The following is a 14,926-nucleotide window of genomic DNA, read 5'->3' as shown; positions in this document are numbered from 1 at the left end:
TGCTTGTAAGAGCTGACTGGGAGAAACCTATAAGAAGTAGGAAGCTGCATCTCATAGTATACCCTGCAGTTCTTCTTGGGGAGTAGGAGCCATTCACATCATACTTCAGTTTAGCAGATCCACTTAATCAATGCAAAACAGTTACATAGGGATGGACACACATTTCTATCGATGTGATACAAAAGTGTGTTCCAGTATGAATTTGTGTCCAACACACATCAAAATGAATGTTTTTATTCCTCCTAGACGTTTATGGACAAATTGCCACTTCTGTGTTGCCAGCTCCATGTGGGTCTGTATACACCCTGAAGCAGATATTTCTTAATATTCTTATTTTTCATTAGAATAGAGATACCAGGAGCCTTGTGAGGTCCTCTATAATACATGTAATGCTAGCGGGTATGGAGCACGGAATGTCTTTCTAGTTATAAAACTGTTGAAGGTACCACATTATATATCACATTTTTAGGATGTTTAATCACTCCTATAACAAAGGAAGCAATAGCATGTTTTTTTCTTCATATTTTACCTCCACATCTGCACAAAAGAATTGTTCTCACTTGACCGAAAATAAGAGAAACAATGGAAAGGTTTGGAATTTTGTTTTTTTGACCAGTTGTGGAATCTATGTACTTTTTTAGTTACAAAGCGGGAAGAATAGGTCACTGTGATTCACACTTGTATGTAACCTAATAGCTGCTGGCAGGGTAATATGGAGGTGCGAGGACACTACTCTGTGCATCGTGTCGCTGAAGTCATTTGCTTCAAGGACAGCATGTTAGAATCAAATAATACAGGGGGAGACGGAGCCCTCCTTCAGATCCGCAGCTACATGATTCATTATTAATGAGTAGCCTAGTGCTAGTGGATGTCTCAGGGCAGTGTTATCAAAGGGATGTTATTAAGAGGCTCCTTGTCTTCATTTGCAGCCAATGTGTTGCTCAAGCACCACTTTTATTGCTAAATGATTATCTTTTTTTTTTTTTTTCTCTTTTCAGTTTACAGCAACACAGAGTTAGCCAATACTTACCTGGTTTCTGATGCTGAATTTTCGATCCAAGAATTTATTATGTACTCCAATGACCATCTATGGCCTTATTTTACACATCTGGAATCTGCAGTAGTGGAAGGAAGAGTCCAACATCAAACTGGCTTTAAGAAATCGTGTGACCACGTAAGAGAATGTTAGATTGGATCCTTTGTATTTCGTTATCTGGGGATTTCAGCTGTCCTCTCGAAACTGTATTGTTGTGCCCTATGTAAGAGCTTTAAAGAATGAGGACAAGACCAGGTCCACATTCCTATTGTCCTAAATGACATAAGAAATATTAGCTCCTCATCAGTGATTGATGGGTGGATTGTATCTGTATACTGTGAGGAGGGCAGGAGGAGTGCTATCCATAACCGATACATCGGACTCATAACTGTGTCTGGTGTACAGATCAGTCATAAAATGAATGTCCACTGTGCCAATACAACATAGCCACTGTTACACAAAGTGAATGAACTGATGTCATGAAACCAACATAAACATTCGTTTAACAATTGGCTATCCAGATATTGCTGTATTAGAAATCAATATAAATGCTACCATTTTGCCATTCCTGATGCAAATTGGATACATGCGTGGTCAGAATTATTAAGAAAGATGCACCACAACTTTGTGCCACTAGAGGGCAGTCAAGGACTCCTTTTTTTCAATTTGCCTTTAGCATGAAAATGTAAATACAGTGAAAGCCGTGTTCACACCAGTGATGTTTAGTCTATTCTGTTCCCTTAAGAACAGGAAAGACTGATCCATCTATTAACTGACACCAATGGGATTTTGTCGGATGAAAATCCTGCAGACGAAGTTTTTTTTTTTTTTTTTTTTTTTTCCATCATCGAGTTACATTTTTCATCTTAAGGCAGAACAATTGAACAAAAAAGTTACTAAAGTGTTCGTGTAAATTTTCCAAAGTAACTTTTTGAATAATTGAAAAAACTTATTCGGGCCCAATCACATCATTTTTTGTACCACCGATTTATAACAGTTTATATAAAAAAAAAAAAAAAAAAAAAACTTTTTTTTTTTTGGATGAACACAAAAGTATGACATACTGTTTTTGGTCTTTCAGAATAATAAATTAAACTTTCTAAAAAAAAAAAAATCAGTTTTGCTTAAAAAAAAAAATTAAATAAAAAGAGAAATAGTCTTCCTTTTTACTGATTTAGCCACACTCGCTACAAAAAAGTGAGAGGGGAGCGCTGTTCTGGAAGCCGACAAATTTACACTGGAAATTGGTATAAATGATGGTTCATATCTAGTTTGGATCTTACCGCGCTGGTGTAAATACACCGGTAACTCTCCTCCAATGAATATGTGTAGGCATGTATGATTGTTTGGGGGTGTTGGTAGAATTTTGACCAACAGCTATGTAAAGTGGATCTCCACATTAACTGCACCCATTTCAGTGTGTAAGCTCCACAGGACAAAAGTGATTTTGCGGTGTCCAGCTGCCTGGAGCCATAATAAGCAGACATTATCGGTGGGGAAGCCTTTGTGTTGGTGTTCTGGAGCATGCTCAGTATAGCTCCAAGTTCTGTCTCATTATTATTGCTCCCATGTCTCATTGTTTAGGGATACTGATTTACTTAACTAGATGAGCCAGAATTCGGTCTTAGTCTTAGCACCTTGCGTACATATCATGCACCACCTTTATTATGCAACAGCTTTTCCAGTCCCGTTTCCGCTATTTCGATGATATGCCACTTAGTCTTGTTTTTTCCTTGCATGTGACAAGGGACCTGAAGGCAAGGAGCGCTGCATGAGGATGATACACTGTACACTCAAAATCGCTGCAAGAGATATAGTAACAGCATTTGACCTGTCTAAGTACACCTCCGCCTGTGATTTAGGAGGTAAGGTATATGTTCTATATCTTGTGCTCTTTGGTTTTGGCTGTTTTGTGAATGTAGACCTGCTTATCTGGTTTTCAGTATGTGCATTTTAACCCTCTTTGTGCTGTTCCTGCACACTTTTATAAATAAGTTTATAAAAATGTTACGCTTTTTTGGAAAAATGGGTTTTTTTGCATCCGCATCCTCTACCTTCTCAAAGGTGGCGTTAGAGCAAGCTCCCCATTTCCCACTGAGAAGGACTTATTTTTCATATTCGTTTCCCAAAATTTTTAGCAGGTCATGTGTGGTTTAATAAGCCCCTGTATACCGCAAGGTGCCCTGAAAAGGCAGCATCTTCTTGAAGAAACATAGTGGCCCTAAGGTTTCCATTGACATTGCTAGTTGAGGCCTTATTTGCAGGGAGAGCTGTACATTTTCTAAGCTTTGTGCACATTGGTACTCTTGGCATTCAGACATCTTTATATTACTTCTTATTCCAGGTTGACTGAGGCCAAGGTGATCAAAACAAAACCCATTTCTGTTCTCTGTTCACAATAAAAAACAATGTTTTATTTATAGTATGTGGTTGTATTGAGACAGAGATATTAAATCTTTATTTATATTCTTTCTTAGAATTAATTTTTATTTTTTAATGTACTAATTCAGCATTGTGTTAAGGCTGTCAATGTAATAACAACCAGCCTATACGGTTCTGCTGTGGTTCAATAAGTGGGGAAAGTCTACAGACCGTGAGAGGGAAGCAAGAGTCAGTGTTAACTTTTTACATGCTGCTTTTGAGCAGTATCTAAGGGGTTAAATGGAGTTTGTAAGATACAACTGACACCTGACCTGGCACCTGCTCCTGACCCGGCACCTGCTCCTGACCCGGCACCATTACTATGCTGTACATTTATGGCCTGTTGTATTAGGCCGGGTTCAAACAGGGTTCTTTGGTCTGGAAGCTGAGGCGGAGGCCGCCTCAGTTTCCGGACCAAAAATCGGTAGCTGCGACTGGATGCCAGTGCAGGGCTCCAGGAAAAAAGGAACCGACCAGCTCCCATTGATTTCAATGGGAGCTGTCTTTTTGGGCAGGATTTTGAGGCCGATTCCGCCTCAAAATCCTGACCAAAAAACTACGTGTGAACTCAGCCTTAAGGGTTTTCCTGCCATACTACAAATTTATGGCAGATTGTGAGAATGGGTTAAAAAGTTTAATACAGTAATAGACTAGGTTGTAGTTACGTTTGTCAAGTTTGCTATAGGGTTTTGTCATGGAGCCATAAGATGTGTATGAAGAGGCCACACTCATGCCGCCATCCTGATTCAGACAGATGGTAAATATGTAGTTTTTTTTTCTGTTGTTGTGTAAATTGCTCTTGTGTTTTTTAAGGTTGCACCGGTGCCCTTGCTCATGAACTAGTCTGGACATATCCAAATATAAAAGTCAATGTATTGGACCTTCCTGAAGTTATTAAACATACCTCAAAGTTCCAACCGGAGACATTGGATTCCAGTCGTGTGACATTTACCTCAGGTATTATTACCTCACCAAGTATTCCGAATCCTGTTTTACAATAGTGTTGAACTACACTGAATACTAAACGTAAAATTGTGACGTAACATATCACCTTATATACTGTTTATTGTGTATGATGGCTGCTGTGTGAGTGATGAGGTTGGTATGGTATATAGTCTCACATACTATATAATTTGAGCGGTGATATCACATACCTACATAAGTGAGCAATCAAGATTTTATGGACATATCCGCAGTGCATGTACCATATCATTGTAGTTACAACCATGAGTAACTACTGGAAGCTAATACTATAAAAGCCCCCTTTGTCATTTTTTGCCTGAACCAGGTATCCTCAGCATTTATTGGGGGTCAAGCGATGAATTTTAAGATTTTGGAGTAATCCTTATGTTTTTTCTTTTTTCCCCTCTTCCTAGTTGGGATGATTGGTGTGGAGATACTTAGGATATTATCCAAGATGAGTGCACAGAATACCCACCAGTTCCCAACATAGTAACATCGAGATTCTTTTTTTTTTTTTTTTTTTTTCTTCCTTTCTTTCTTTTATTTTTTAACAGACCCTTTCATACCAGACGTTAGCGTGAACACCCTCTTAGGAATTTAGCCACTTTAATAGAACCTGTGACTGGGATTTTCACCACTGAACCCACAGCCAGGGGCATAGCTATAGGGGGTGCAAAGTAGGGCTGCTTCCATTAATTCATCCTGGTTTGTAACAGAATTGTTAAATCGATTCTTGGTATGCAAATATTACAAACGTTGCAAGCTGCCGTATGGGAAGATGGCGGAGCACAAAAGGGGAGGAGCATCATTAGACTTTTGGAGGGCAACATCGGGCACCATGATGCATTTACAGAGCCCACTATTACTTGTGTAAGAGGGCATTTAACTCATAATATAAGAGAACATTAATCTTTGGGGAACTGGCCAATGTTAATTTAAATTGGCACTCGGGACTTATTGATAAGCTCAGGGTTTGGGGCTTTTTTTGTTTTTGTTTCAGTATGGGGCTTGAACCATTATCTGGTAGGATACTGTTCATTACTTCAAGAGAAAACTAAAAAGAACACCGCGTGGCACCTTGCGCATTATCCTTATGATGATTCTCACAGAAAAGTGCACTAATTATAGTCACCTTTGGATGCTGTGAAATTGATCACAGGACTCAAACAAATATTCGGCAATAAATAGTTGATAGCAAGCAGATCCTATCCGAGCATCCACATCTAGTACAGTGCAAAAGTAAAAACCAATCCAAAAAAAAAAACTTCAATAGAAGTTACCAATGGACAAATAGATCCGCGCTTACCAACCGTATTCTTGTTTCATTCGTTTATTAATAGCCTCTCACACAACGCGTTTCGAAACCATACACTGTCCTTTGTCCACCTGAAGAAGAAACCTGTATGGTTTCGAAACGCGTTGTGTGAGAGGCTATTAATAAACGAATGAAACAAGAATACGGTTGGTAAGCGCGGATCTATTTGTCCATTGGTAACTTCTATAGAAGTTTTTTTGGATTGGTCTTTACTTTTGCACCGTTCATTACTTGACAGGTTCACTTTAAAGGGATTTCTAATAATAGATATTAATGGTCTATACTTATGGCACTTGGCACCCCCACCAGTCAGCTGCTGCTGCCATTTCTGCATACATCCAGGGACAGAAGTAGACATCTCTGTACATTGTCTAGTGACTGTACTGCTGCAACTTGTCTGTGGCTGCCGTCTGCTTCAAGCTATAGTATGCATTTAAGATATGACCTCTGGGTTTGTATAGTGTTAGAACCTTGCTGATCTGATATTGAAGGCCTACAGCCTGTTAATATATACTCTTGGACATCCACTTTAAGCTTTTGCAGTGTCATATAAAATTAATTCAGAAATGAACTCCTTTCCTTTGATCATGCAGACAATAGACGTATCCAGTATTGCTCCACGTGTAGTGTGACTTGGCTGCGGGCTGTGTGTGGGTTGTTACTATAGGTGCAGGATCTGTGTACAAAGCATTTGTGGTTGGAAGGAAAAAGGAACCAGCTCTTATTCAGAAAAAGGAAGTTGCAGAAGTCATCTGTTCTACATGCCTCAATCTTCTCTATTTTTCAGAAGAAAACGTTGGACATTAATCATTAGTTATTAATCATTTCTAAACCCTGTTAGACATTCATGTGTAACATAATCTATTTTTACGTATTAAAGCAACTTAAATAGTGGGCAATAATTCTGGACAAGTGTCCATGAGTTTAGCCACTGTAGATGCCCGTGTATAACCTGACATTGTCTTATGCTGGAGCAATTTTTAGTTAAAACTTTTTTTTTTTTGTCATCTCTGCATTCTAAAATACAACTTTTTTTTTCCCCATCTACATAGTGTTAGGGTCTGGGTTTGCTAGGTGGGGTGGCATAGACACACAAGTCCAGTTTCTTTAGTCCAAAACAAAGGTAGAGTTTATTTTCACTCAAAAAGGTAGTGCAGCAACAAAAGGAAACAATACAAAAATAAATACCTGCCCGGCTAGGCTCTAACTAAACATAGAATAGGTTACCTCACCTAGAATAACAGAAATCCAAAAGCCAGTAGAATCACTCAGGGCACAGCTCCAAAAATGTGACCTCTCTGTCAGCTCTCCAGCCAAGCTCTGCCCAGAGTCTGCTGCTGGAGCTGACTTCTTAAGCTCCCTTGACGAGGAGACTCTCTGCAGCTGAGTCGCTGCCAAAACATCCCCAAAGTGTGGACTGGAGGAGTGTGGAATGACAGGTCCCACTACCGATCCTATCTGTCATTCCTAAAAATCCAGCCCAATACTGAGCATTTGCCAAAATTCTCACAGACGAAAGTTGTCTCCTGAGAACAAACATTCCTGGCGTTTTCTCATCTCACCCACCTGAGTAGTCTGGGTGAGATGTACACCCCCTCCATTACCTGACCATCCATCGGCTTACAATAGCAATAAAATGGGATAGTTTTCCTTCACTGTGACTCTGTGGTGCTTTTTTTCTGGACATTGATACCATTGTGCAGTGCGTATAGAGTATTGGTTAATGTCCATTTCGGTCCGTTTTTAGGAGAATGAATCAGGAATTCTGAGACTTTTATTTTCACGGCATTTATAATAAAGTATAAGCAGTCACCATTAATATCAAACCAGCCACAGTTCATTGTAGGGGACTTTATGGAGAGCACCATGAGGCTCAAGTGCAATGGGATGTGCTGTGTATGATGGTGCTCTGTAGAGACGTAGCTAGGGGTTTATCATTGCACAGTGACCTTATAGCGGTATGTACCAGCTGTACACACAGATCTGTGGACCATGTAAGTAAATACAGTACAGGAACAAATTGCTGACATACAGATGACCTCTCTGACTATAATCATTCACATTCCCTAACTTGTCCTTCTGTGCTATTCATTCTTGACCAATTCCCAGCCTTGACTTGTTTCTGTAAAGTTTGCAATACAGACATCTTTTGGCTCCTCACTTTTTCAAGCACCCGACTCACATTTTTGGCATTGTATAAAAGTTCTCTTTCTGCTGCTTCCCCAGTTATAAAATATATGATATAAAAATCCCCTGGAAGTTGATAATATCCCCCTGTGTGCTTCTTGAATTTAATAATACCCTGTGTGTCCCCTTAAATTAATATTGCCTCTCAATCAATACTGCCCTTTGTGAGTCCTCCTATTAACAGTGTTTTTGGGAAAAAGTTGGGTATTTTTTTTAATGTTGCCCTGTACAAGGAAGCAGTCTGCTCATAGTAATATAAATAATCATCATGACTTGGGTAGTGGCTAAGATCCCGACTGTCTTTAGATCAATGGGTTCAGCATTTGACGTCTTTGGAAATAAGTGTGTTTATAGAAACAAGAACCAAATTGCTCAGTGTATGTCTGAGTCTATTTTTACAGAAGTATAAATATACTTAAAATTTAGGACTCTAAGAAGTACTTGTCAGTGCTCCCAGAACATTCAGGAAACTCCCAAAAAGAGGCCAGTTCTGTGTAAAAAGACCCTTAAGATGCGCTGGCCTGTAAATTGTGGGTGTGCCCTGTAAATGGGGCTGGGGTCATACTTGGAGTTATTAGTCTGCCTCAGTCTAAATTTAGATTGGAAATTGGTGAACTTCTTTCCTATAACAGTGTAGGCCTTTGTCGAAAGGCAGATTTTTTTCGGCAAAGTGTAAGGGTGTGATATATTGTTTGTAATTCTTACTTACTGAAATATAGATGAATATGTCTGTCTGTCTTATATTATCCTTTTTATACCTTGTGTTGGTCTGGCTACTGCCAATAGGCAACTTTCTGGATGACGCACTTCCTGAGGCCGACCTATACATCCTCTCAAGAGTACTGCACGACTTGCCTGAAGGAAAATTACACCAACTTTTAAAGAAGGTCTCTGATGCGTGCCATCCAGGTAGAGGAACACAGACCGTAAATGTGAAATAAAAGTATCATGAATCATGACTTTTTTTAGACGGCTCTTCTGTGGCTTCTTTTAGGTAGGAGTGCCTTGCTTATTGCAGAAATCATCCTTGATGAAGATAAGAAGGAACCAAGGGCTTTGCTACAAGCTCTAAGTATGACTGAAGGAAAGCAGAGGAGCGGCACAGAATATAAGAAGCTTCTAGAAAGTCATGGATTTAATAGTATACAGATTAAGAAAACTGGCAATTTACTAGATGCAATTTTGGCTGTGAAAAGATAATGGGGGTTTATACGAGCTATTTTATTGGTTGAAGCCATCAATAATACAGGCAGCGGTAAATTGTCAGCTTTGTTACTTCACATAACTAGAACATTTTTGCTAGTTTTATACAATTTTTTTTTATTTTGCTATATGTCCATGAGAAAATTGACTTTTTAATTCTGTCATATTTGTGTCTGATTATATGTGCATAAGTATATAAGAACTTTTTCCTACATTAGCGTCTAATATTTTAAGTTGGTTCATCTATTAGACATGGATGTTTTAGTAAATAATTGTCTATCCCACAATATACCGTATATACTCGAGTATAAGCCGAATTTGTCAGCACAGTTTTTGTACTGAAAAAGCTCCCCTCGGCTTATACTCGAGTCAGCAAAAAAAAAAAAATATTTTTTTTTTTTTTTTTTTTTTTTTTTAGGTGGGGAGGTCTATGACCAGCAGCAATATCAATGTATAGAACCTCCCATAAAATAGTGGGAAAAAAAAAAAGCTTTAAAAAAAAATAAAAAATTAAAAGTTCTAAATCACTCCTTTCCCTAGAATAGACACAAAAGTAGAAAATGACTGTGAAACACAAACACAGTATCTGTGTTTGTGTCTGTGTCTGAAAGTGCCCGGTCTACTGAATATAGGGTATCTGCAGTGCTCCTGTTCCCTCGGAAAGGGGTTAATAGGAGCCCTGCAGATACCCTATATTCAGCCAGGCTGAATTCCAAGTGGGAGGAAAAAAAACCCAGTCCTCAAGCTCAGGGAAGGGGCAGACAGACAACCAAAACACCCTTTCCCAGCACTCAGCAACTACTGCACCCAAAAACTCCGACCATTTTAATTTTTGAAATTTTCCAGTAGCTGCTGCATTTCCCCCCCTAGGCTTATACTCGAGTCAATAAGTTTTTCCCATTTTTTTGTGGTAAAATTAGGGGGGGTCGGCTTATATTCGGGTCGGCTTATACTCGAGTATATACGATAATAATTCTGGATCATAGTTCTGTGTTGCACTATTCCTTCTAATCCTCTTCTATAAATTTCGGAATAAATTGACACTTGGATGTTACCAGTTGCTGGTCACTTATTGCAGCCAGGGCTGACGACGGTACGCTGAGTAGGGAAACACCCATTTGACATCTATAATTGTAACACCCATTTGTCAATATTGTTCAGAAACTTTTTTGAGGAATAAGGGGGAGTTCACACGGAGTAACGTGCCGCGTGATGTGGCACGTATACGCAGTGTGAGATTTTGCGGGCCGTATACACTCCCATTGATTTCAATGGGAGCGTGGATCGTAAATGCCGCGTTATTTTGCGGCCCTGATTTTGCGCCCGCAAAATCACGGCCGCAAAATAACGCACCGTTTATGATCCACACTCCCATTGAAATCAATGGGAGCATATACGGCCCGCAAAATCTCACACGGCATATACGTGCCACATCACGTTACTCCGTGTGAACTCCCCCTAACAAAGCAACGACACAACATAGAATTATAACAAAAGGTGTTTCAGAATTGTTATATTGTTCAGTGTATGAATATTTACTGAAACAGACGCGCTGACGGGTCCTCAAATGATTATCTAAAATTAATTCATATCCAGGAAAACATTTTGGTTAAATGTTTTACCGACACCAGTTCTTTGTATTCTTTAATAGGCATTGCTCCACTAATTCTGCTGCAGTTGGATTTTTTTCTGTAGTCCCCACCATGCCTGAGCAGTCAGAGCAGATAGCTTTGCTACCTGATATGATAATTAGTCTTCTGCCTGACACAACCCACTTGACAGTAGATGTAGACAAAGAGGCAGGATTTAGAGCTCTGTAAAACTGTCCAAATACAGGAAGAGAGCTCAGAATCGCACCCCCATGTTTGCTCTGGCCCAATTACTTACCTGACAGTTTAGAGCCTGATTAACATAGAAGTCACCAAAACTTACTGCACTGACTACTCAGGAGCGGAGGGGATAGGGAATAAATTCCAACTGTGTCAAATTAATTGAGCGTCACCTAGTAAAGGATATATCTTTGTTAAGGCTGAGTTCACACAGGGTATTTTGGTCAGGATTTTGAGGCCGTATCCGCCTCAAAATCCTGACTAAAAAGACGGCTCCCATTTAAATCAATGGGAGCCGGTCAGTTCTTTTTTCCAAGAGCCATATGTTCCGGCTCCCAGAAAAAATAAGCGACATCTGCCTGAAGACACTCCCTCCTCCCGACTAAGCCCATTCATTGGGCCTAATCCGGAGCGGAGTGCGCAACTGGATGCCAGTATACTGCATCGGCATCCAGTCGCACCTACCCGTATTTTGAAGCAGACCTAAAAACCCTGTGTGAACCCGGCCTTATCATCCTACAGTAACTTTGTCTACATACAGGTCCATTGAAAATATGGGAATTTGTAGTACCTAAAAATAAGTCATATTTCCATCCATCTGTTAACTGCTTCTTCCTAATAGACCAAGTGTAGTTTAGTAATAATTTGGGAACAAGTAAAAGGATAAGTGATTGCAGAATTAGAATAGACTACAGTTTGCTTATAGTCTGTTACAGTGGTGTTACAAGGTTTGCATATTAGCTGTAGACACAACAAAAGTAATTTTTTTATTAATTTTGCCGTTTTAGGCTCATTGGAATAATAAAAATTGGTTGAAAGGGTTGACTTTTCTAAACTTACCTACTCTAGCATATAGATTAAAAAATATTAAATTGGGGTTCACTCATCTGGGCAGATTTATTAAGACTGACGTTTCATACGCCAGACTTAATAGAGGGCCGAGCAGGTGTAAGACATGCCTTATTTATCAAGAGGCTCTGGTCTCATAAAACAAACGCACACCCATTTACCAAAATCACCAGTCGGGAACACATGTAGATTTCCTGTATAACTCGTGCTACAAAACGGGGAATGTGGCACACATTTGGCACGATGTACACCACGTTATCATCCAGTTACACTAGAAAATTGGTATAAGTGGGATAATGCATTTCCCCTATGGCATTATGTAGAAGTTGTAGAAAACAGTTACACAACTCTACTATACAAAACCGATATTGTCTGTTCAAACAAACCCCACAATGTTGTTGCCGTTGCTACCAATATTATATTTTTGATCTTTGCTCAGAGCCAGCATATTCTGTTTTACAGTTAGGGAGGTAAGTAATGAAAATAAATCAACAATAGTCAGTAAGACAAAAGGAAAACTCTCCCTGCCCAAAAGCGCTTACAGTCTATGGTACATGGAGTGGGAGGTAAGATGCAACAGAAACATGGTGCTAATTATTAAAGGGACTATCCAGCTTTTTAAAGATGAAATCCTATCAATAGGACATTAATTCGGGATTGAGACCCCTGCAGACCGGCTATTTCCCTGTGCCAACACAAGCTGCGGTGCTCACTCGTCCTACTTTTAACAGCAGCTTTAGTAAGTACTCTATCGGTTGTTCCATAGACTTGAAGGTTTCTATTACAAGTACTGTCAGTGAACACTGCTGCTAGTGTCACCACAAGGAAACCTAATCTGTGGGGTCCTGGCAAGCAGACCCCTGTCTATATAAAACAAATGTCCTATATGCATAAGACTTCCATTTTAAAAGGCTTAATAACCCTGTGAAATTGAGGGGGAGGGTTATGCAGTTCACTTTTTTTTCTAATGATTGTAATGTATGTAAATCCGATAATAAAGATTTATTTTCATGTTGACGTTAATGGGTAATTTTTTATCATCCATGTAAAGTAAGATACTAAAAAAAATAAAATGCTAAAATACAGCTATAAATAATTAAGTGGTTTATTTTGTACAAAGTTCCTACCTGTATAAGTGATGTAGCGCTATTTGTTGGTAAAAGGGCAGCTATGCCGCAGGACAGTCACAGTAGCCATACCATTACCTTGCCAAGATTCTGAAAGCTCCTGGGCCTACCACAGTATTGTATGCACTGAAGCCTGGCCTATAGATAGTCCCTCAGGCCCTTCATGATAAAGCATCACTTCTCCTAACCGTGGTCCATAATGCGACACAGGTAAGGCCCCAAAAGTGTATCCCCCGCAAGTATTTAGGTGTGGACAATAAAGTGGCGACATATCAGAAACAATAGGGAACCGTTTAAGATGTAAGAAGGAGATGATATCATAATCCTGCACCTAAATAATATATCAAATAGAACAGAGCAACATGCCAAAAGTTGTCTTAAGATGGTGAAAGATTATATGGATGTAATTGGTATAGACCAGGTGTAACTCGGTAAGAAATATTTAAATATTAAATGTCCGTATTGGTCGATACATAATTGAATCTCAAAAAAAGGGGATCATCCTATGGACAGCTACCATTGTACATGTCCACATGAGGTCAGGAAGAACTGTTGGGAGACAGAAAAATGTGTAATGTATAACAAAATGATATGGACTCTTTTAGACCTAGTGGCTTCATGTTTTTAAAGCAGAAGGTCCACTGGGCCTCCCAACTTAAGATGACCCTAGTTACCACCTCTTACTGATGGACGGACTCGTTCTATACCCTGAGCATCAAGAATCACCCTTGAGATGTTCCTAAACATGGGTCCTATCCTCTTTGCACATAATGTACCCCACATGGTCTAGTATTCTACATCAGAATTTTTGTGATGTTCTAATCCAAAACGTATCTTGCCAATATGTCTGTAGTATAGTAGCAATATAGCATTATAATATCGTAACAATGTGGTAGTGATATAATCAAGAATGTCTTTTGAAGTTTGTCCACAAAATAGTGGCAATATGTGTCTGATGAAATTTTTTCTTTCTTTTACAGTAATTTGTAACAGGTTTCTCAGGTATCCTTTTTTTTTCTTGTCAGATTGTGATATTCTGATTTTAGGGTATGTTCATACACTGGCTTTTGTCGAGAATTTCGGGGCAGTTCTCCACTTCACAATCCTCTTCAAAAAGTAGACCAGTAAGGCCTGGTTCACATCTGCGTTTGGCAAACGCGTTTGAAATCAGTATTTAACATCTTCAAAAACTGATTTCAAACTGTCCGGATGAAAACTGTGTCAGGGCGGGTTCACATGTGTGCCCGGTCTCCAGTTTAACCAATCCGGACGGTTTCCGTCTTCTGCCCCGCGAAACTAGACAGGAGACAGAAATCCGGCAGTCAGCTTTCAAACCCATTCACTTGAATAGGTATACAAAGGTGACAGCCTTTGTGCGTCTTCTGCCTGTCCGTGGGGAAACAGTTTTTTTTAACTGGACACAAAGTGTTGGTATGGATTGAACACAGCTGATGGTTGTGAGAAGATGCATAAGGGGCCCCAAGTTTAGCTTTTGTACCAGGACCCATGAAGTCTTTAGTTCTGCCCCTAGCCATATGGTCTCCCATCTTTACTGTACTAGTCATGAGTAAACTAGTTTGTTTGGAGATGTATTCCTTATCTAATTAAGGGTCCGCAACCTCCAGCATGTATGCCACGAGTGACATGCAAGCTATATTTGCCTGGCACGGCAGATTGTGCCAGGAGGCAGCAATTAGAGGTAACTCCAGCAAGGGTTAACTTCACTGAGAATGGCCGGACAGGTCATGAGCAGACTGATGAGTTATTTTAAGAGAATGTCCCCATGCTAGTGCTGCCATCAGGTCAGGGAACCATATATTAATTTTACTCCTTCCCTGGCCTGATGGCAACGTTAGCATGAGGGCATTCTCTTCAAACAACGTATCACTCTTCTTGTTCTCTGTCCAGCCATTCTCAGTGGAGTTGACCTTTGCTTGCTTCCTCCTAGGTCATTCAGTATACAGCTGCACCAGTAGGCCATGGTGTATGTGATTTA

The 14,926-nt window shown here is 39.7% G+C and overlaps 1 protein-coding gene across 2 annotated transcripts in view; it reads left to right on the top strand.

Annotated features, from left to right (window-relative positions):
- The window catches only part of ASMTL (acetylserotonin O-methyltransferase like), a 155,836-nt gene extending 146,456 nt beyond the window's left edge, over positions 1-9,380 (top strand). For both annotated transcript variants that reach the window (XM_075263844.1, XM_075263843.1), the window contains exons 10-14: positions 999-1,174; positions 2,784-2,901; positions 4,271-4,414; positions 8,709-8,831; positions 8,917-9,380. In XM_075263844.1, coding sequence (XP_075119945.1) covers positions 999-1,174; positions 2,784-2,901; positions 4,271-4,414; positions 8,709-8,831; positions 8,917-9,122 — 767 coding nt within the window. In that variant the 3' untranslated portion in view covers positions 9,123-9,380. The remainder of the gene's footprint in view (positions 1-998; positions 1,175-2,783; positions 2,902-4,270; positions 4,415-8,708; positions 8,832-8,916) is intronic.
- Positions 9,381-14,926: the final 5,546 nt, after the last annotated feature.

The sequence above is a fragment of the Leptodactylus fuscus genome, chromosome 2 (genome assembly GCF_031893055.1).
Source record: "Leptodactylus fuscus isolate aLepFus1 chromosome 2, aLepFus1.hap2, whole genome shotgun sequence".
Classification (NCBI taxonomy): Eukaryota; Metazoa; Chordata; class Amphibia; order Anura; family Leptodactylidae; genus Leptodactylus; species Leptodactylus fuscus.
This window is presented reverse-complemented; position numbering and strand designations above follow the sequence as displayed.